Source organism: Siniperca chuatsi, linkage group LG6 (assembly GCF_020085105.1).
Source record: "Siniperca chuatsi isolate FFG_IHB_CAS linkage group LG6, ASM2008510v1, whole genome shotgun sequence".
In the NCBI taxonomy this organism is placed as follows: Eukaryota; Metazoa; Chordata; class Actinopteri; order Centrarchiformes; family Sinipercidae; genus Siniperca; species Siniperca chuatsi.
The window spans coordinates 5,549,345-5,570,860 of NC_058047.1; the positions used below are offsets into that span (position 1 = coordinate 5,549,345).

At 39.0% G+C, this 21,516-nt stretch overlaps 1 protein-coding gene across 5 annotated transcripts in view; it reads right to left on the bottom strand.

Annotated features, from left to right (window-relative positions):
* Positions 1 to 21,516, bottom strand: part of bcar3 (BCAR3 adaptor protein, NSP family member) — a 77,519-nt gene that overhangs the window by 10,753 nt on the left and 45,250 nt on the right. For 4 of the 5 annotated variants that reach the window (XM_044198427.1, XM_044198428.1, XM_044198430.1 and 1 more), the window contains 4 exons: positions 3,042 to 3,170; positions 1,338 to 1,463; positions 637 to 753; positions 76 to 311 (listed from right to left, as the gene is read on the bottom strand). In XM_044198427.1, the coding sequence (XP_044054362.1) occupies positions 76 to 311; positions 637 to 753; positions 1,338 to 1,463; positions 3,042 to 3,170 (608 nt within the window). Of the gene's footprint in view, positions 1 to 75; positions 312 to 636; positions 754 to 1,337; positions 1,464 to 3,041; positions 3,171 to 15,645; positions 16,061 to 21,516 lie in introns of those variants that run through there. The other variant, XM_044198431.1, reaches the window with a different exon arrangement.

Below are 21,516 nucleotides of genomic sequence, written 5' to 3' on the forward strand. Positions count from 1 at the left end.
ACTCCAGCCACTCAGGAATATTGGTGCTTTGGTGTTTATCTGTGAGTTTGTGTGGGTTTCTAGTTGTGTACCAACCTGAGGTGGCTGCCTCGGCCCATGCCGTTGTCCTGGCAGTGTGTGCTGTCATGCACGGTGTGCGTGTTGTCGTGTGTGTGTCCGTTGCTAATGTTGAGGCTGAGGCGCTGTTGACTCCGCCTCTCCTGCGCCATAAGCCCCGCCTCGCGATGATTGCCGGACAACCCGTACTTTTCTTCCAAGCAGCGTAGCGGCAGCCCTCTATTAATTGGCTGGAAGATAATGGCTCCTACCACCTTCAATGCAAAGAGAAAAGAAACTACAGTAAACTCAACATGTTTTCTCTATCAAACAATCTCTCTGGAATAGAGGATATAAAACTTTAAAATGGTATACTTGAGTTAATGCACAAATTAATGTCAGTTAGAAAGGCATTTAATATTGTATTTATCATTTTGTCCAATCAGAAGTAATGTTTTTGGATGGCATTTGACATCAAGTTATGTCAGTAGAGGAAGGTAGTGCACATAACGTATTTGCACAATATCGACTAATAAGCGTGAGCCTGCATCAAAGAACCTGTTGACATGTTTTCCATAAAAACACTTTGACCGAACCCACCTGGGAGACAGGTTTTCTGTTGCCGACGTAGTATCTTATAAGTGCAGGGACATTGTCAAAACCTTCCCTTTCCAGCCGGTACTCGACTCTGGAGTAGGGTTCGTTCAACATCACTACCTAACGGAGAGATGCAAAAATGTATTAGTTATTATTTGGTGGTCCCCAACCATTTTTAAAAAAATTTGTTTTAAATCAGTGAACCCTTAAAATGAAGCAGGGCCCACTTGCGACCCACTGTCACAGGTTACGTGACAATACGTCTAGTCCAGTTCAACCAGAGAGTGACCTTTACTTCTCAGATTTTTAAAAAGTCACAGTAATTCATAAGAAAATATTTACCAAATATTAAATATTTATATACCAAACCTAATTTTGTGTGCCAGAAATATGTTTCTGCTCTAATACACTCTTTTTATGTTTACAGTTACATTAGTTAAAAACTACAGTTACAAAAAAACATGCATCTGTGATTATGACATCTATACATTTTCTTCAAATTTAAGCTCCATTAAGCAATATTTTAATCAAATGACACTGTTATGTAAAGGGGTGGCCAGAACACTCAGAACATGTTTTAATTTCAATGAGGTTTTAGTTTTAGAGATATTAGTGTTAGAATGGATTCCACCACCATACCAAAGTCTTACATTATACACCTTTGAGTGTTCGTCAGTTTTCTATGAATTCATACGTAGTCTTACCTTCTTGTTGATTTTAAAGTGCTGGGCAGCATTTCGCCATTGACAGGTCAAAACATAACTTCCTGGACTGGACAGCGAATCACGGATCAGGAAATCCCCGTCACGCTGCACCAAGTTTTCTGCAACCTGGAACAATATATAGAGGATTATATATGGGTACACACACAGACACACACACAGAGACACGCGCCCACAGACACACACACACACACACACAATGTTTGTTTATAGTCCAAACATTTAATTAAATCTAATAATGGTAGGTTGTTATACTGTTACCTTCTTTATGAGCTCAGTGCCGGCTGGTTTGCAGCTGTTATGTAAGGATATTTAAAGCTTCAACCTATTACACTATTTATCCAAGAATTTACATTGATGTTTTATAATTTAATATATAGGAAATTCACCCTTTCACTCATTTTAAAACCATAGCAATATATATAATCTTAATTTAAGGTCCATTTACTAGCTTTTTCCGGAGATCTCAGTCGCATCCCCTGACTGCACTTTTATACTTAGGTCAGTGAGCTTTACCAAAAGATTTGGTTGAAAGCTCCAGCAAAGCTAGTAAATAGACCTTGAACTATGATTAGTTTTGGATTTTTTTGTCAGACTGCTGTTTCCAAGGTTAAGAATTAACTTTCACGCCTGAGATATGTGTATATTTCAATGCATGTAAATAGAGCTGAAGCAATTAGTCAATTAATAAAAATTTATAAAATTAATTAGTCGATCAACAGAAAATTAATCAGCAACAATTTTGATTAATGATTTAGTCTTTTTTTAAAAGCAAAAATACCAAACATCTGTTGAGTTTCAGCTTCTCAAATGTGAAGCTTTTATGCTTTTTTTCATTTATGATAGTAAACTCAGTATATTTGGGTTTTGGACTGTTGGTTAGGTAAAACAAGCAATTTGAGTTTGTCATAATAGGCATTTTTCACTACAATTAATCAGTTAATTGAGAAAATTATCAATCAATAATGAAAATAATCTTTAGTTGCAGCCCTGCATGAAAACAGAAAACCTCACACAAGTCTAAATGCAAAACTGTCACCATTAATTTCGAGTTTTTACTTATTATTATTATTATTATTAAATAAAACATTCACTTAATTGAATCAATATACAAAAGGCTGTGGGACGTGATGAGGCACAAAATTCACAGACATGAGATTTAATGTTTCATTCAAAAGTCTGAATATTTTGGTTTGACAGGTGACAAGCTGAAAATGTTTCTTCATCTTGTAATCTATCACACACAGTTACATTTACTGCCTCTCTTCTGTCACACACACACACCCACACACACCGTTCACACAGTTACAGACTTTAATTAAGCAAGTGTTTGTATAGTATATAATGGTAGTTTAGTTTAGTCAAAGGAAACAGCTTATTAAAAATGATTACATCTCAGAACTGGCACTCAGAGGGAACACACAATCTCTCTCACTCTGTCTCTCACACACACACACACACACACACACCATACAGAAAGAGCTTTTTATACACTGACTATGTTATAACCCCCGCTCTGCTGCTGAGGCCACTATTTAAGATATAATCTTTCTGTAAGCACTGTGTGTGCAGTATGGCAGTCTAATAATAGGCGATCTGGTTCAACAAGTTTTTAACCAGGCTTTTAAAGGGAGGGACTCACGACTCAGATTTATGTGTGTGTGCGTGTAGGTGCGTGTGTGTTACCTGTCTGGGTATCGCTCCGTGGTACCATGCGTGGCTTCTCGGCTCCTCGCAGTTCATCTTTAGTTCTTCCTCCAGCTCTTTGCGAAGTTTCTCTGAAGGGCAGTCCAGGATGAACTGATCTCTGGAGAACTGCGATAAAAAAATATACAAAAACAGAACTCAATACTGTGGCTGACTTCTGTGGAAAAACACACCCAGAAACAGACGTCAGTGTCTTCATTCATCCATCCATAGTGTTGACAGCTAAATGTCCTATACAGACCATGAATTTGAGTAGATAAAGGATTGTAGTGGACACTCCAAACCTCAAGACTGACAATAATCATAAAAGTTCAACAGTTCCTTTTTCACTAAAACAAACAGTGATGAGGTCAAAGCTCAAAGGCACAGGAACCGCAATGACAAATATTTAACCTGTGACTCCACAGTGACCATAGAAGATTAAAAGGAATAAGGTAAAGAAGCAGCTGCATGGTAGAAAAGGTAATAGGTAAAAAAAAAACGAACAAGTACAGATGAGGGTTGATGTGATTGTTTGAGGGGAAATGAAAAGTAAAGACTTTTGCATTCTTCTTCGTGGTGTAGCTGAGTGGTTTCCAACATTTTTGGCTTCCAACTCCTTTAATTGGCACAATGTCTACTTGAGACCCCTCGGCAGCAGTTTGTTAGAGGACTCTGACCAGGTGATTAGTTTTGTTTTTAGAGGTCTAAATAGGCAAAATTATCTAGTAATTTAAAACAAAAAACTTCATGATTAAAAGGACATATGTAAACAAACATTTACATTTTTATGTAGCAGACATATCCGCCTTTTCTGCTTTTCTATACTGTTTATAATTTTGTGACCCCTCGGATCTTGCAACCCCTTGGGGTGTCCCCACCCCCAGGTTAGGAATCAGGTGTAGCAGACCACAAAGCAACAACACTTCATTCATACCTCAGTCACAAAGCTAATGTTCAGCATACTTATTTTGTCACATGTATATTTTCTTATGACAGTAATGTAAATGTACATGCATTTATTAGTATTGATACTGTAACAACCACTGTTACTACTACTGCTGCTGATAATACTAATAGTTTCCTCCGAAACAAGAAGCCATGAGACTTTTTTAAAAGAAAGTAAAGTCATTTTAATATTATATACCCTTATACTAAAACCTAACTGATTGAAGGTCACCCAAAACAGAAAGTTACAAAGCTAGGGTACCACAACATGTGACAGGGAGAAACATACAGATTTAATCTTACTCAGACACCTGACAGATGATAAAAATGATTGATCGGTCAGTTTAATCCCAACAGCGAGCCCAGAAAGTTTGAAAAATTGCAGTGAGGTGAAGGACAGAAACATCTGGTAACAACCTGACAGGATGCAGAGTCAGCACAAACACACACCCACCCCAAACACCTAAACACACACACTTACATGACAGCTTCTGGGTCTCTGCATCGCTCACCTTTTCTCCCTTCCTCAATTACACACTTCATAGCAAACACATACAAACTCTGGTTTTCATCTCTGGTAATAAACAGCTCACTTTCAAACACACACACAAGTCCTTTTCTCAGACTTTCTCTCAAGCAACATGCTCACACACACTTGCTCGCTCTCTGTCTGTCCTCAGTGATTTTCCTCTCTTGGCTTTCCACCCGGTGCCTCCTAATGTGATGTCATCATCCTGACCCCACCCAACTGCCCGGACCTGCCTCCATACACACCCTCACCTGACGTACATAAAAACACACAGTCAAGTGACGCAGACACTTCCCTGAAATTTCGTTGACAGTTGACAGGTGAAACCTTTAGTTATGTGGTGAAACGTTTAGTTAATGTAGACTTTGTGTAATTTTATAATTTTCATCTGTGTTCAGTGTTATAATAACAATAATGTATTATTTTTTAAAGCTTTTTGGCAAGTTGTATAGAAGTGGTGCTGTCATAGTAGCATGGATTTCTATGTAGACTTAAGTAATATACTGTATGTTATATTAGTAAAAAGGTATGTTCCTTTTTGGGGTGCACGGTGGCAGAGCGGCTACAGCTCCTGCCTCCCAATAAGGAGATCGTGGGTTCGTGGGTTCGATTCCCGGACCGGACCAACATCACACAATCTCTCTGGGTGGAGTCTGCATGTCCTCCCGTGTTACCGTGGGTTCTCTCCGGGTTCTCCGGCTTCTCCCACCGTCCAAAGACATGCATGTGTAGGTTAATTGATAACTCTAAATTGCCCGTATTGAATGAATGTGTGAGTGAATGGTTGTCTGTCCTTGTCTGTGTCTGTGTTCGCCCTGCGACGAAGGTTGGCCACTGTCCAGGGTGTGCCCTGCCTAAGGCCCGAAGTCACTGGGATAGGCTCCAGTCACCCGCGACCCCTAACGGGGACCAAGCGGTAGAAAATGGATGGATGGATGGTATGTTCCTTTTGTTTTATTGTTTAACAGGGACAATGCACAATACATTTATTGCACCATATCTAAGCAAATTTCCTTCTATAATCCCTGGCTGTGATGCGTAGGTTGACGTAGTAAAAGATAACAGTTGTGGTAAATAAAAACATTACACTTTGATCTACACTAAAATGTGTTTCTGAAAACATTTGAGGCAGGAAATAAGCAACGCAGTAACAGAATCTTGATTCATTTTTGATCAGCACTGCCTAGTTTGACAGTTTGAGTTTTGGGAGCCTGGTGCCTTGCGCTGTATCAACCAATCAGAGCAGCGACACTTGTGACATGTGACTTCAAATGTGGACCGGTAACGCTCCTCTGTCAGTCATCTTATCAAACCCGCCCCATATTAGATAAATGCTTGTGATTGGCTCGACCGAATCTAGGACAGGTGGAAATCTGTTTGAATGGGAGAGGGGCCAGACGTAGCAGCCAGAGCAAATGAAACATGAACTCAGCAGATTAGTCTGGTTCCCAGGCTAGATATTTCCAGCATTAACACTGAATAAAATTACTTGCTGTCATGTGAAACGATTGCTAGAACTGCCAGTCCCACTGAGAATCAACGTCAGTCTGTAGCTCTACTGAGGTTTTAGCCAAAAAGACAAAGAGGATCAGACATTTTTCCCCATTAGTTGGCACACTAACCAGGAGTAAAATAGAAGTGAAAAATTCAACAGATGGCAAGACAAAGGGCCGAAAAGGAATGCCCATGTTGTTGTTTCTGTGATACTAAAAGTTAAAATAAAAGTAAAGCAATGGTTTGCTAATACGATAGATATAGAAACATGATAAACTTTCCCTCTTATGGTCAAAAAAAGCTTAATGTAGCTTCATAAAAGAATGTGTAGCAGATGCAAGTGTTAGGAATTAAGTTGATATAATGTTAACAATGGGGAAGAATCCTGCAATACGAAGTCACATTGTGATACACAAGAAATACTTTGTGGTATAATGTTTTTTGGAAAAACGGCAAGAAAAAAATATATTACTTTCTTTGAATTAACAGCCCGACATCCAAACAGCTCCAGGAAAACTGGAAGATAGAGGTTCTACTGCAGGTGGTAGGTGCAAGGTTTTATACTATTATGATAATGCTATGCTGTATAGTTGCAACTTAATTGTAATTTCTCCACTAGAAATCATTGGTAGTGGGTCCACATGCTGGTGCTGCTATAATCTGCTGCTCGGTGTAAAGAGACCTTTAAAAAACTGCCTGAGGGCTCTGAGGATCGACATGGACGAGCTCTCTGAAGAAGACTTTGATCCAAACCTGCATGGATGAAGAGGTTCAAGGCAGACTGAGCTTACAGTGAGCTACAAGAGTGCTGACATTAAACACACATACACTCTCAAAAGGAAATTATTGAGCCATGTACTTGAAATTGGAAATATGTCTGTAAGCGTCCCCATGAAACTGAAACCTTGTGCATCTTTTCATCTCTATACCGCATGTTCTCTACCTCTCTTTTTCATATTTTCTGTCTCTCTCTCTAAAGTCATTAGAATAGACCCCTCTGCCCTCAGTCTCCACGTCTCCATACAGGACAGGAAATCAGCGTATCCTATTACAGCTTCTACACAGAAAGGAATAGAGCAAAACATAACACGCCCCGCATCATAATGCACATGCACTGATTTTGTTTGTTTCTAGTTTTAAAGAGAGACACGAACCAGTGCAGCCTGACTTGTGTCATATGACTGTGTGCGTGTGTCTCTGTGTGTTGGTGCAGCAGTGTGAAGTACTACAATTTCTTCAATGGACTCTGGCTTTTTGGTAACCTTGTTGTCTCGGTAACATCTGTTTATTTATTTATTTATTTCATTCAACCTGGAGAATGGAATACAAAACAAGAAGATCAAAATTTCATATTTCCATTTTGTGCAAGTATCAAAAACTGAAAATGACTGTTCCAATTAACAAAAATACCAAAACCAAAAAAAAAAAGTCTTATTTCTCTTTTACTTATGTAAATTCTGTTATTTGAATAAAGTACTCTTTGCAGAAAGAGAAAATAACTTTTGAGTGTGGGGACAAATATAAAATCCAAGTAAAGATCAGTTTCAAGGATGAAAACTTAACATGTATGTAAACAGTTGACAGCTGGTACCCAACCTTTAATTTGGCATTTTTCTGTCATTCTGCTTTTTACTGCTTCACTTTACCCACTTGAATCATGGAGATAAGATTATAATCTACATATTGCATCATACCATCTATTACCAAATGTCACTGTGGCATCTGACCATCAGCAGCAATTTGGGGTTCAGTGTCTTGCACACTTCACCTCATTATCAATTATTTTTGTTTTGTTTCTCCTAATTTATTTTATTCTGTGTTACACATCAGTTAAAAGCAGTATGTTACACCCATTAATGCAGTGCCTGGGCAGTATGCTTTTCCTGTTGTACTGCAATTACACAACAAATTTAGACGCAAGCTGAACTGGATAAACTGAGCACATAAGAGCTGGTGGCTGTATTAACTTCAGTTTATTTGGCTTGTATTGGAGCTCTAGTAAACAACAGATGCAATGTGTCTTTTTGTTATTGATTATAGTCACATCTGTGATTACATTCACAATAAAATTTACATCTGCAGCCACACTACCAACAGGACTGATGAACAGAGGAGTGCTATAGAGAACAGGGATGCATGGCAGTAAGGAGACAAGGAGGCATGGAAGGAGGAATGACTGGAGATGTAAAGGGAGGGAGGGAATTGATAGATCATGTACATAATAACTTTATTTATATGGTACCTTTCAAAACAATGTTACAAAGTGCTTTACAATAAATGTGCATAAGGAATGTATGCACATAAAGAAAAATGAACAGAAGAGTGGAAGAGAACAGAAACTGTGGAAGAGAAACAGATGAGTGAGGAGGGAGGGAGGGAGGGAGGGAGGAAAAAAGGGTAAGAGGAAGGGAAGAGATGAAGACGGTGGATGTGAGTGTTTTTTTTATAGGCTGGCCTTTAATAAGACCCTGCAATATGATGTCATCCTCAGAAAGCAGCTGCATTTATACTGTACCACAACAGTTACAGTACAGAGGACTGTACTGACCTGCCTGCCTTTCCAGCATCCTTATTTCCTATTTCCTTTAGTTAGACAAGTTAAACAAGTCTATATCTTCCTAAATGAGTAATAACATTGGACACCTTTGTAAGTGATTAACTCTAGCTAATGTGAAATATCTCCAGTGACAATGAGCCTCAATGCACATGAATCATTGTCTGTTGAACCGGTTGTTTATCTATAAATCACTGTGACGACAAGAAGACAGTTTCACTTTGACTGTCATCAAACTGTGATACTGACTGAACTGAATCTCAGGGGTGAAGGTTAAGTGTCAGTTGGAGTACGACCAGAGGTGGTAAGTAACCTTGTACTGTATATTTACTCAAGTACTGAATTACAGTAGAATTTAAAAGGTATGGGTACTTCCATGCTGATATCTTCCATTTTATGAGAGTTTGTAATGTCTTCTACTCAAATGTGTTTTAAAGTAAAATATTGTACTTTTTACTTCACTTCATGGTAACACTTTAATGCCCCCTATCTAGCAGTTATAAGCAGTATATAAACATTGAATAAATGGTTTCTAACACACTATAAAGTAGTTGTAAGTGGATAAAAATGTTTATATATAAATATATATATTAAATAAACGCACACACCTGACAGCAACAATGTGACACGTGCTATTGTTTTTATTTATGGTGTATTTCTCCAGTGTTGTATAAAGTGCTGCTTTTACTTAAAAGGTCCAGTGTGTAGGATTTAGTGGCATCTAGCGGTGAAATTGCAGTTTGCAACCATTTGAATACCGCTTGCCTCAACCTCCCTCAAACTCGCAAAAAATGCGAAAGGCCCAATCTAGAGCCAGTTTGTTCTGGGCTACTGTAGAAACATGGCGGTCTCCGTGGAAGGGGACCCGCTCCCTCTCTAGATATAAACGGCTTATTCTAAGGTAATGAAAACACAATGATTCTTATTTTCAGGTGATTAAACATATTTCCATAACTTAGAGGTAATTAAAAGAACATACTCGCCCACTAATAGTAGTTTGCTTGCTGACCTCTTTATTTTTAGGGAATGTCATGGTTTTGGGTTTGGTTATCTCCTGCTTCTTCTTCCCTCATGTGTCTGTTAGTTTTGCTTCCTGATTATGATTGTTTTCAACCTTGTCAATTGGCTGCACCTGTGTCTCATTGCCTCCCCTACCTGAGTGTATTTAAGTCTGTGTCTTCCTCTGTTCTGTGTCAGATCGTTGTTGTATGTGTGTTAAGCCTCCTGACCCTAGTGTTATGTGTTTCTTGGATTTATGCTCTGTGTCTGGTGTACCTTTCTTTATGGAATTTTGGTTTTTGCTGGCTCCCTGTTTGGACTTGTTTGCCTCTTTTTGTCTGCTTACCTGGTTGTGACCGCTGCCTGCCTGTAACCCGAGTAAGCCTTGTTCTTTTCATTAAAACGGTTGAACTGAACCTGCTCTGTCTGCGTTTGGGTCCTCTCCCTGTTTCCTGGCTTGGCACTTAAATGTAACAGAAGTGTTTGATTAAAAATGTCCAATCACACATAACTGACCTCCAGTAGCTAACTTTTGTTAAGATCACTTTTGATTTAAAATGTTATTGTTTAAATATTTGTCCGTGGTTGTCATGTCATCCAATCTCACCTTCACTATTTCTCTCCAGTGTCTAAAAAGATGACCTGCCATCAAAATAATCTTACTCAGCATTAAAGTGCAGCAGTTTTCAGACCAACAAAAACAAAGGGCATTGTTCAAAAGGATTTTAACAGTGATTGGATTTTCTTTGGATTACCTGGATTTCACACAATAATAGAAAGTGTTTTTAATTCTTGAAAGGTTTGTGTGTGTGCGGTGGAGATGATACGCGAGTTCAAAACCAGGTCTTTCTGTTGCTGTGACAAAGTCTTAGCTGGTGGTGACCAATCACAAGCAGCGGACAACTCTGTAAGCTGCTTGTCTTTTGAGCGCAGTGATGTAAAAACAAATAACCTTTTAGTGTTATAACTCTGATTCCTCATCATGTCGCACACACGTGTACACATGCACACACTAGTGGAAATTATAATACTCGTCTTGCCCAAATCCTCTGTATATGGTATTATGTCAGAGCTGACAGAAAGCACTGAACCATTGACCTCCAATTGATGTCAATCATCCATTTAATCTGAGTATGTGCAGGATGAGAAATAACAAAGAGCCTTAAAGCTAGTAAAAAAAATTTAAAAAAATGCTATAATGCCGGTTAGAAAAGAAGCTCAATTTAAATCATCTTAACAGAAAACCACAGCAGTAGTTGTCCATTAAAATCTGTTGCTGTGTCAGTACACTAACAAGCAGATTTAAAACAACTAAAATACTACTAGAAAACAATAGAGGAATTTCTTCTAAGAGTTAAACCACAATCTTTTATAGCATTTGTCAGTGATTTATGCATTGGTGCAATTTTCTATGCATGTACTGTAGCACCTCTGACTAATCACCATGTGTGATGTGATTGCAGGGATTTTACAAACAGTTTAAAAGCAGTGCTGTGCCAGGAGTGATGTATCATTGCACTTACAGTGCAGTGTTAGATCACCTTTGGGGTGGAATCAGGTTATGCGGCTTTTCAGCTTGTGTGTTCTCCCTTTTAGTTTAATTTCGCAACCATTCAGTCTCATTTGTAGTCTTCATATCCAATTCAATATCTTAAAGTCATGTTGTGCAACCAATCCAAAGAGTGACTAATTGGTGGAATTCACAAGAGGAGAAGTCAGTGTCTTGAAACAAGGCAGAAAATGGAAGATCATCGTGCTTGTATCTCATTAACACTTAATGATTCAGTTAAGCTCCTGACTGGAGCAGATATATAAACCAGCCATCTGCAAAATGTACTTGTAAATGTTCTTTTTTTTACTCACAGTACACTACCTGCTCAGCACTGAAGAGTAGACAGACACGGTTAGAGACTAGCTGGTGAACATGGAGCATTTAGCAGCTAAAGAGCCAGATTGGTCTGCTGTTTATCTGGTATTTCCTCCTCTCGAACTCTTTTTAATTTCTGTCTCTCGCCCCTCCTTGTGGCAATCTATCTTGCTGTCTCTAGCTACTGTACTGTATGCATCTATCCAGCTGTCAAATTAACTCAAGGTGAGGTTTTGAAAAGTCCCAACATGAAGGCAAACTGTCAGTGGTGCAGCTACTTTGGAAAATACATCCAGGAGGAAGGTAAAGAGAAACTTTTGGAAACTTCATGATTATTTAGCAGAAACCTTTTCATTATCTCCACCTCCAGAGTATATGAATTTTTGTTTTTGTAAACCTGAGGGAATTCTATGACATTTTATTTCTTCTATTCAGCTTTTTTTAGTTCAGTACAGTCTGATAATCACTAAAGGGCAGGACACACAGTTTCTATTTCTTACATTTGATTGGATGGACAGTCTCCAAGGTGATGAAGGTTGATGAAAGCTAATGACTCTTTAAATCTTTTTCTTTCTGGATCTCTACATCTTGGCTCCATAAACAAAGTCCCCACCTTTCCTGTTTACACACAACCAAATAGATGCTTCTTCCTGTGTTTAGGTCAGGAGGCATCTTACTGGTCAGTCTGAGAAAGCTACAGAGGGATCATCATTAACGCCCTCTCTGAGATACTACTGTATAGTGTGTGTGTGTGTTTGTCTCTATAATAAATTTTATATTTTATATATTATTTATTTGAGGCCAGGCTCACTACCAGATGTACTTACATTGAGCACCAAGATAGTTAACCTGTCCTGGTTGTGTGTATTTAAATTTTCAGAAACATTTGAGGTGGAGAAAACCACTACCAAATGCTTAATGGGAAACACACACTTTTCCACAAATATGATTCCCAGAATATAGCAAGTTCTAGACAATCCCAGTTCTTCCACACCTCACATTTTAGAGTTTGTTGTGGAAGAACTTGACTGGCCAGCACAGAGCCCTGACCTCAATCCCATCCAACACCTTTGGGATGAACTGGAACAACGACTGCGAGCCAGACCTCATCACCCAACATTGTGGCTGACCTCACTAATGGTCTTGTGGTTGAATGGGAGCAAATCCCTGCAGCCAGGTTCCAAACTCTGGTGGAAAGCCTTCATAGAAGAGTGGAGGCTGTTGTAGCTGCATATTAACACTTATGCTTTTGGAATGACATGTTCAACAAACACATAGGTGTAATGTTCATGTGTCCACATACGTTTGGCCATATAGTCCATGTATCTAACAAGGTTCAATTGAATCTGGCTGTTTCCAGACCTAAATCTTGTAGCAACAACTGAGCCTTGGAGAGGAAGTTTTGCTTTATGGCTTTGTGTTAAAAAATGTATTTGAGATTTGGGTTCAGAGAAAAAATATACTGGAAAGGATTTGCTCACAAAAGCCATCCTACAGCACTGGACTCTTTGGATAGAGATGGAGGGTTTTTAACTTTTAGTGCTTGATATGCTAAGAGCTAAACACTCTTAAGCTCTCAGTAAATTCCTTTTCATTGTACAGAGAGCGAAAAAGAAGCTTATGTTTGTCTATCATCAATCTTTTGTTGCAAAGAGCTTTTTCCATGTTACTGTACATTTATTTTTGTGTTTTAGGTTCTGTCCCACTGGGAACACATGTAATCTGTATGTATACAATTACTGTGCTGCTAAGCTTTGGGTAAACCTGACACACTGTACAAGATAAGATAATCTTCCAAATCTCCCATGTTCCCTCTGTTGGTAACGGTCTTATACTATGGTTAGGTATTCAAAACGGGTCAGTGGGGTATCACATGACTGAGAATACAAGTACAAGTTAGTTTTGATATACACAAACAAGAACCTGGCTCTTTTTGGTTTAATGTCAACCTCCCAAAGAGACAGATGGAGGAGAAAAGGAAGAGTGAGGGAAAAGAGAATGGAATAAAACCCCGGGCTCTTTGGAAGCAAAAGTAAAGACACAGGGAAGACACGGAGAGAGAGATAAAAGACAAAGAGAAAATAAAGAATGAGTGTGTTGGGGGAAAGATGTAAAGTGAAGGATGGAGGAAAGGCAGTGCTGGAGGGAAAGAAATGTTGAGAGCAATTGTAGAGCAAGAGAGGATGATAGGACAACAGATTGGGTGATATTCTTGTGCAGTTCTTGTACAGATAACACATGCAGATGACAAGTTCAAGTCCTATCAAAAACACCCATATTAACAGATATAAACTCAGCGTTGACCTTCTCACAGGCACAACATATCAGATCTTTTTGAAGGGAAGGCTGGCTCAACACTTTTGGTTTTATTTATACATTTTCTGCCCCAGAAAGTTGTCCAATTAGTCATAATTTTAGTATTAGTCCATTAGTTTCTCAGACACATAATGTTTGGATTAACAACACAAAGGCGTGATGCAAAGCTGCTCTTTAGCACGCTGACTGTTCCAGTGAGAGTTATGTGTTTAATCATGCGAGTTAATTACATGAGGTTAGAGGAAGTGACGTGTTTAGGCATTGATCATGAGAATTTGATGCCTAATTTTTAGGAGAACGTTTGCTTTGAATTCATCATTTTGACCCCACTCAGTGTCAGAATTTCATTTGGGATAATAAAGGGAAATGGAATTTGCTCAGCTGTCATAGAATTGTAGATGTTCAAATTTCCATTTTTCTGAGCACTTTAAGGACTTCTCATCCATGTTGCCATAAGTTGAGATTTAATGTTCATTAGTTCCAGAACAGCTACTTAATGGACCTTTTAGTGAGACTGCAAACAATCCTGGGCGGTTAATCATCAGTTTTGGTTATCTTGGTGGGTCAGTCAAGAGCAGAAGCTCTGTAAATAATGTTTCTATCCACCAAGATAGCCTCTGACTCCAATTTTGTTTCCATTTATTTGGCATTTATTGCTCATTGTGTGTGTGTGTGTGTGTGTTTTTTAAATAATTCCAGTTGTGTTGACGTCTGTTTTTGTCTACCTGGTGCATTTTTATATTTTAGTTTTGATTTTGTTTCCATTTCCTTTATTAATGTCTCTGGATGGGAAAATGATTTACTATGAATGACGAATAGATACGGCTACAGTGGAATAGGCATCCAAATGAACTGAACGACTAAACAAAATTAAATGGAACAAAATTATTAAATTAATCTCTGTGCAGATTGTATTTCATCTGTCTGATTGTGGATGAGATCTGATCACCTAGGAAGTTTTTTCCTCATACTCCACCACGTGACATGAATTTACACCGTGCTTTCCTTTATCCAGGCACAGACTACATTTTAACAGCAGATGTAAATGTGGTCCAGTAGGCACAGAACTAACCATCTCCTTGCTGATCTGCAGAGGGACAAACCACGTCACCTCAGCCTGCTGCACCGCTGCTCACTCCATCCAATCAAGTTAATGGCATTGATACAGTTCACTGACGTCATAAAGAAGACAAACTATCACAAGTTAGTAATTTATCATCCTCATGAGGACTATCACCCTCATCCTGGTACCTCTCTGACTATAACTATCTCTGTCTCACCCTTGCCATCACACACTGCCTTGTCTGTCTGCCAGCAGTAGTTATGGATGAAGCCAGCTGTATATCTCAAACACACACACACACACGGTCATTTATGAGAGCGTCTGGTCCGAGTAATAAAAGCCCAGTGTTCAGCTCACAGAGAGAGTGAGGGAAAGAGGAGAACTATTCAGTCTGATTCGATTTTGCTCAGGCTGGAAGTGTTACCATGCAGTTTTTTCTACCATGCAATGTGGGGTTATGTCTTTTTAATAATGCGTTTTTCTAATGTCTCATTGTGGACTGCCCAGTTTCCTGTGGTGTCCTTTGAACAACAACAACTACAACCAAAGATTAGGGGAGCTCTGGGAAGTATACTTGCATGAAAGCAAACATCCAAAATGTTACATTAACACACACACACACACACTAAAATAGTGTAAGACTGAAAGAAAGGCATGACGACAAACAGCATAAAGGCTGCAGCATATAAGCAAGCACAAAAAACATGCACTTGCAAACACGTTTGCCATATAGGATTTCACATGTGTACAAACACTAATATGAAAACACTGACAAATAACATGGACTGTCAATACCTGCACACATCCTCTCACACACTCTCCCCTTTCTCTCACCTTTGCATTGATGACAGAGTTCTTGTGGTAGAAGCAACACAGAGCTGCTGTCAAGGTCTTGAGGTTGCATCGCTCCGACATTCTTGTTAACTTTTCTTAACTGCCAGGACTAACTGGGTAACCAACTGCTGCCTGCAGCCAGCTTACTTCAGCTGTAAATACCAGCTCTAGTCACCTTGACTACACACTCAAAGCGTAACTTCAGTGATTTACCAACTGACAAGTCCATTAACGATTCCCATTTGCCTCTTCCAAGTAAAACTTTGTCACAGAGTTACAAAAACTAAAGTCGACTAAACAATTTGCAGTGTAGTCAGGTGTGATGAACTAGAATATGTCAGAATCTGCAAGAGCAACAGCCGGTCAACCTCAGGTCCCAGCATCCCCATCAGGATGACTACTGTATCTATCACTCATCTGATGGTCTCTCCTCCACAGTCCCCTGCAGAGTGAACCCTCCACTGCTCACTCAGCTCTGGAGATCCTTTCTCACACGTTTTCCCCTTTTGCCCCACCCCAAGCTCCATATATGGGTGAGAGAAAGACCCATGTGATCTGGTGTGAGCCAATGATGTGCGGACTAACGGGGAGTGGCCCAAAGGCAAAGTCTCTCTCTTGCTCTCGCTGAAAACACATGGATGATGGATGGAAGAATATATACTTAGGCATGTAGATAATAATGCATATTTTGAATCAACCACGGGGATCTAACATGTATAAAGGTCAGACCTACACTAAATATCCCTCTTGTTTTTGTTTCCCTTGGGCTCAAGACAATTTGCATCTAGGGCTGAAACTAACGAATATTTTCATTATTCATGAATCTGTTCCATTTTGTCAATTCATCGATTAATAGTCTATAAGATGTCAGAAAATAGTTAAAACTGCCCATCACAATTTCCCTCAAGCAAAAGTTGATATATTCAAATTGCTGGTTTTGTCCAACCGTCAGTCCAAAACCCAAAGATATTCAGTTTACTATCATAGAAGACTAAGAAAACCAGCTTCTATTCATATTCAAGAAACTGGAACTGCTGCATTTTGAAATTTGTACTTTAAAAAAATGACAAACGATTAATCGATGGCCAATTCAATTTCTGTCCTAACTTTTTTTTTTTTTCATCATTTCATCCCTGTCTTTGCCTTTGAGCACTCATCACTGTGGAGTTTCTGCACTGCACTTGCCAGAGATCACCTGTCAATCAAACAGTATGTTCAGCACTAATATCACTCTCTTTGGACCTCATGTTGATGGCGTTGAAGTTTGTGTAGGAGGTGGTCTTTTTCTTTGGCTGCTCAGCCATGGTTCTTTCACCACTCTCGCAAACTACTTGGTTCTTCTTCTTTTAATTACAAACAAACTAAAAACAGAAAATACATCACTTCCTGTGTTGGCAAGATTATTTTCCGAGGAAATAGCTACCAGACACTGACAACAACCATGTAAAAAATCTTTAATGGTAAGTGGCTGTAGGTTCAGTCACTGTACTGAAAGAATCTACAATGCTGCTGCATGAGTGTCTAGACAAGAGGAAAGAGTCTAGGTGGGTGTGTGTGTGTGTGTGTGTCCTGCAGAGTGACGCTGATAAATAGCTGGCCATTTGTTACTTAATGACTGTTGAGGAATTACACCCACACACTATTTAAGTGCCACAGTTTTCCCACCAATTCACGAATTCACACAACGCCATACACACTCACATGGGTAGCCAGTACACACAGACACAACAGCACATACACAGAACGTATAGCAGTGTGCATATACAAAACACAGAAAAAGACAGCAACAGGCGTGGATATACAGTATAGGCACAATCATGTATACACATGAACAGCCACATACATCAACAAAGACACAAACACACATTGAGGGTGACACCCCAGCAGCAACCAGTTAAAGGAATATTCTGCTGCAGGAAATGGAGCCACTAATTACAGTGTGAACTCTCTGAGGATCCACGAAGGAAATACATGTAGAACATTCCCTGGGGCACCACACAGCAACACACACACTCACACACACTACTGCCAACCACAGCAGCCCCAAATCACCAGCTAGGCTAAATGTCCACCTTAAAATACACACATCCGTCACTCCAGGAATGCTCTGGAAAAACATCGAGGGGCAGAAATCGGCGTGCTGAGGTTCTATGTTTTCTATTTCTATCTGTTTGTTCTTTCTGTCAAACGGACTAAGGAGAGCAGAGCTGTTTCAGCAACATCAGCAAGTTATGTGACAAAACAGGGGGATGAAAATAACTTTTTTTTATGCAAAACGGTAAAATTGTATTACATATGTAGTTTTATTTTTGATATGTTGTTTATTGTACAGTGGGGCTGAGACGAGAGAAAAGGAGAGCAGAGTTTGAGCCCATTAAGTTGCAAGTAAATAATGTGCATGGTTTCTCTGTCTTAAACCTGCAATAACTGATTTTATTGGCCACTCGGGGGCAGTGGAAACAAGTTCTGAACACTTTTTAAGCAGATATGGCAAACTTGTTAGCAAACAGTTGTTTATTTCCACATCCAGCAGTGACAAAGCAATATTATCATTCATTTGGAGTCGTGTTTCTGGCCACCTGGCCAATATAAGTCCAATATTTACTCCCTTTTAGCTGTGTTTTTGGTCTCAACCAACTCCTGAGGGAGATATCCAGCTAGCAAGCTGTTGAATACTCTACTATGTTCACCACCTGAGAAATCATTATGTAATAATAATAATAATAATAATAATAATAATAATAATAATAATATGCGGCAAGAGTGAATCAAAACAGTGAAGTTGCAGCCAGATAGATAAACAATGAGCTGAAACTCGCTATAAAGCTCTGCAAAGCCGAGGGGAGCTGCAGATTCAGGTGGTAATTCTTTGTCGGTTCATCACTACGAGCAACCTCTTTCACATTGTCGGATTGTTTTGATATTTTCATGTGATACATTGATATAAAAATACAGATTATAGCCATTTTTAGTTTGATGTTTCTTCTCAATCCACAAAACTACAACTATGACTTTGACACATTTACACTGAAGTTGTAAGATGTTGCAGGTGGCGCTAGAGGAAAAGTCAGGGGATCACCAAAGTCATTAGGGTTCATCCTCTGGGGACCAGTGGTATCTATACCAAATGACATTCCATCCACTGCGGACCAAAGTATGATGATCAGAATTACTTATTACTCTCCATTTTTCGGTACACAGTAAAAAAAAAAAGAAAAAGAAAGAAAAAGAACTAAGCAAAGTGAGTCCTCTTTGTTTGTATCTTTGTGCTGTAAATCAATCTGACACATTTAGCATCAAATCGCATCTGATGACAAATAGAATAAATTAGAGCAAAACATACTGTAGAACTTTATACTTTGTCATGTTTTCCTACAGTCTTCATGCTATGGTATCAAAAGTAAATATCCTACATGTAGGGGCTTTAAATGTATCATGATTTCCTGACACTGGTTGGGAGTTTGGTTGAGGGGAATGGAATTTTATAGATAATCAATGGTATGATATCAGCCACAGTCTCAGCATCAGTGTCCTTCTTTACCAGTTAGGCAGCTTTCATTATGCTCTAATGCCAGAGAATAAGTGACTGTGACACTGCTGTTCACACCCTGGCTGAGCCTGGATCTGTGTGTGTGTTTGTGCTTGCGTTGGGTCATCGATCAGTAATGGACTGTGATCTAGGTGACAGTTGTATTGATTTGTGCAACGTGACACCAACACAGTGTGAGCCCTCACAAGGTCAATAAAAATGTCTGTTGTCAGTGGGTACAATACATTTCATGTAGCTCAAAAGAGAGAGCAAATCCACAAGTTTTGTTTTCAGCCTCGAGGTAAGCTACAATGGAGTACTGGAGGTGATGGTATACAGTCCATACACTGCATCCGAAAGTGGTTCCTAAACAAGTATTTTTACCTTAAGAATACTGAACATTTAATTTTTTCTTCCAAAGGGAGATAACCTTAATTTATGGAAAGTGGAATGAACATTTGGTGTGAACATGTTGTTTAACACAGTAGATAACAACTCTCGAGACACGTAAGTGACATGGTTTACACTGTGACTCCTAATCTATAGTGTTTGACCCAGATCTAAACATTGCTCTGTTCTAAAAGGGGTAACATATCCAATACATTAAAAAAAAACTGTAAGTGGCAGTTCACTTTATTTTTTATTTTTTGTCTAAATGCTACAAGTACTGTGTGCATTATATATGATACCTAAGAACTCAGACCAAATGTTCCCAGAACTTCAGCTCAATTGCCACTGGGTCTAACAAGATGACTGAAGACTTAACAGGGGATTATCATTGTTCATTTACTGTGGCGAGCTGTTGGGCTGCTGGTCAACTGCCTGCTCTGCTTACAGGCTGACAAACAGAATGATTGATTGGCTGTTTTGACTGGCAGACTAACACACCCACAGGCTGGTTGGTAGAGCTGAATAGTTAGCTAACAGGGTGACCAGCTGTTTGTCAGGTTGCTATTTGAACTCATGCTGGCTTGCTGACAGACTGGTATGAGGATCCTGATGAATGTCACACTGCTGTTTGGACTTCTAACTGATTCATCTACAGTTCTAGGGTCACACTGTCTCATATTGTAGTACTTTAATTTGACCACTAGAGTGTACCAGAGCGCATATTTACCTTCAAGTACTCCTCTAGCACTTCAAGACACACTGTATATCCTTTGAGATAATTCATTCATTATTTAATTAAGTAAGTAAACACTTAAATTGGTGTTTTTTGATCACTAAACTATAAACATGTATGTGTCTATACTGTATGCTGTTAAGTGTCATTCACTTTGAGAGTTGAAAGCTATTGCAACCCAAGACCACACACACACACACACACACACACAGACAGACATATACACACACAGAGCGTTATTGTTTCTTAAAGCTCTCTCATGAGAGTAGAGAAACTTGATGTTTTCAAGTCAAAGACAGAGTGGGAATAAAAGACAAAGCGCGTAAGAGGGAGAGTCTTTTAGAGAAGGCCGAGTCAAAGAAGAGTTGTGTTCATTCTGAACTAAAGAGGATCAACAAGGGAACAGAGTCTCTTTCTTTCTTTCACAATCAGTCAATTTGTTATCAAAGAATATGGAGAATATGGTGTATTATACTGCCACCTATTGTACCAGAAGGTGTTGTGTTCATTATAATAGATAAAATTTTGTACATTTTTCTCCACTTCAAACCAGTGATAAAAGCAAGGACAAAAACACAAACATACATTTGTGAAATAACCAAAACTCTTGCAGAAATGCTTCTATTCATGCAGGATCTCATCACTCATAGTAAGAAGCTGATTCAGAAAATAGTCTTAAAAAGTTACGAAAACCTAAGACTCACAATAAAGACTTTTTGCTCAATTTACCGCTGCAGCATGCAACAACCTCTTCTCTGAACTTCGTACCAATCTTGGGTCCTAATTCCCCTCACAGACTCGACTATCTGTTTTTTAATCTGGCCAAATTTCCCAACATTATACTAAGTTTAGCTACATGAACCCAACTGTACTGCATTTTTTCTTGCCTGTCAATGTGATAATGTGAATAGCTAACAATACATGCCTGCACCTTTAGAACACATTACTGTACATGTGTTACCCCGAGGAGTACATTTGTTCTGAACATCCTAATATGGTGACTTCAGTATTTATGCTCATTTCCTGCATTTCTTATACGGTATAAACTGCTACCTACCTACCTACCTACCTACCTACATGTGCATTTGGTATCTAAATGTAACAATGTGGAAAGCCAATAAAAAAGTTGTGATAAGTGCAAGACAGTGCAGAACAGCGAAGCTTTGAGGTGATAGAGGGTGGGTTAAATATAAAAAGGTTCTTCATTGTGAATTTTATG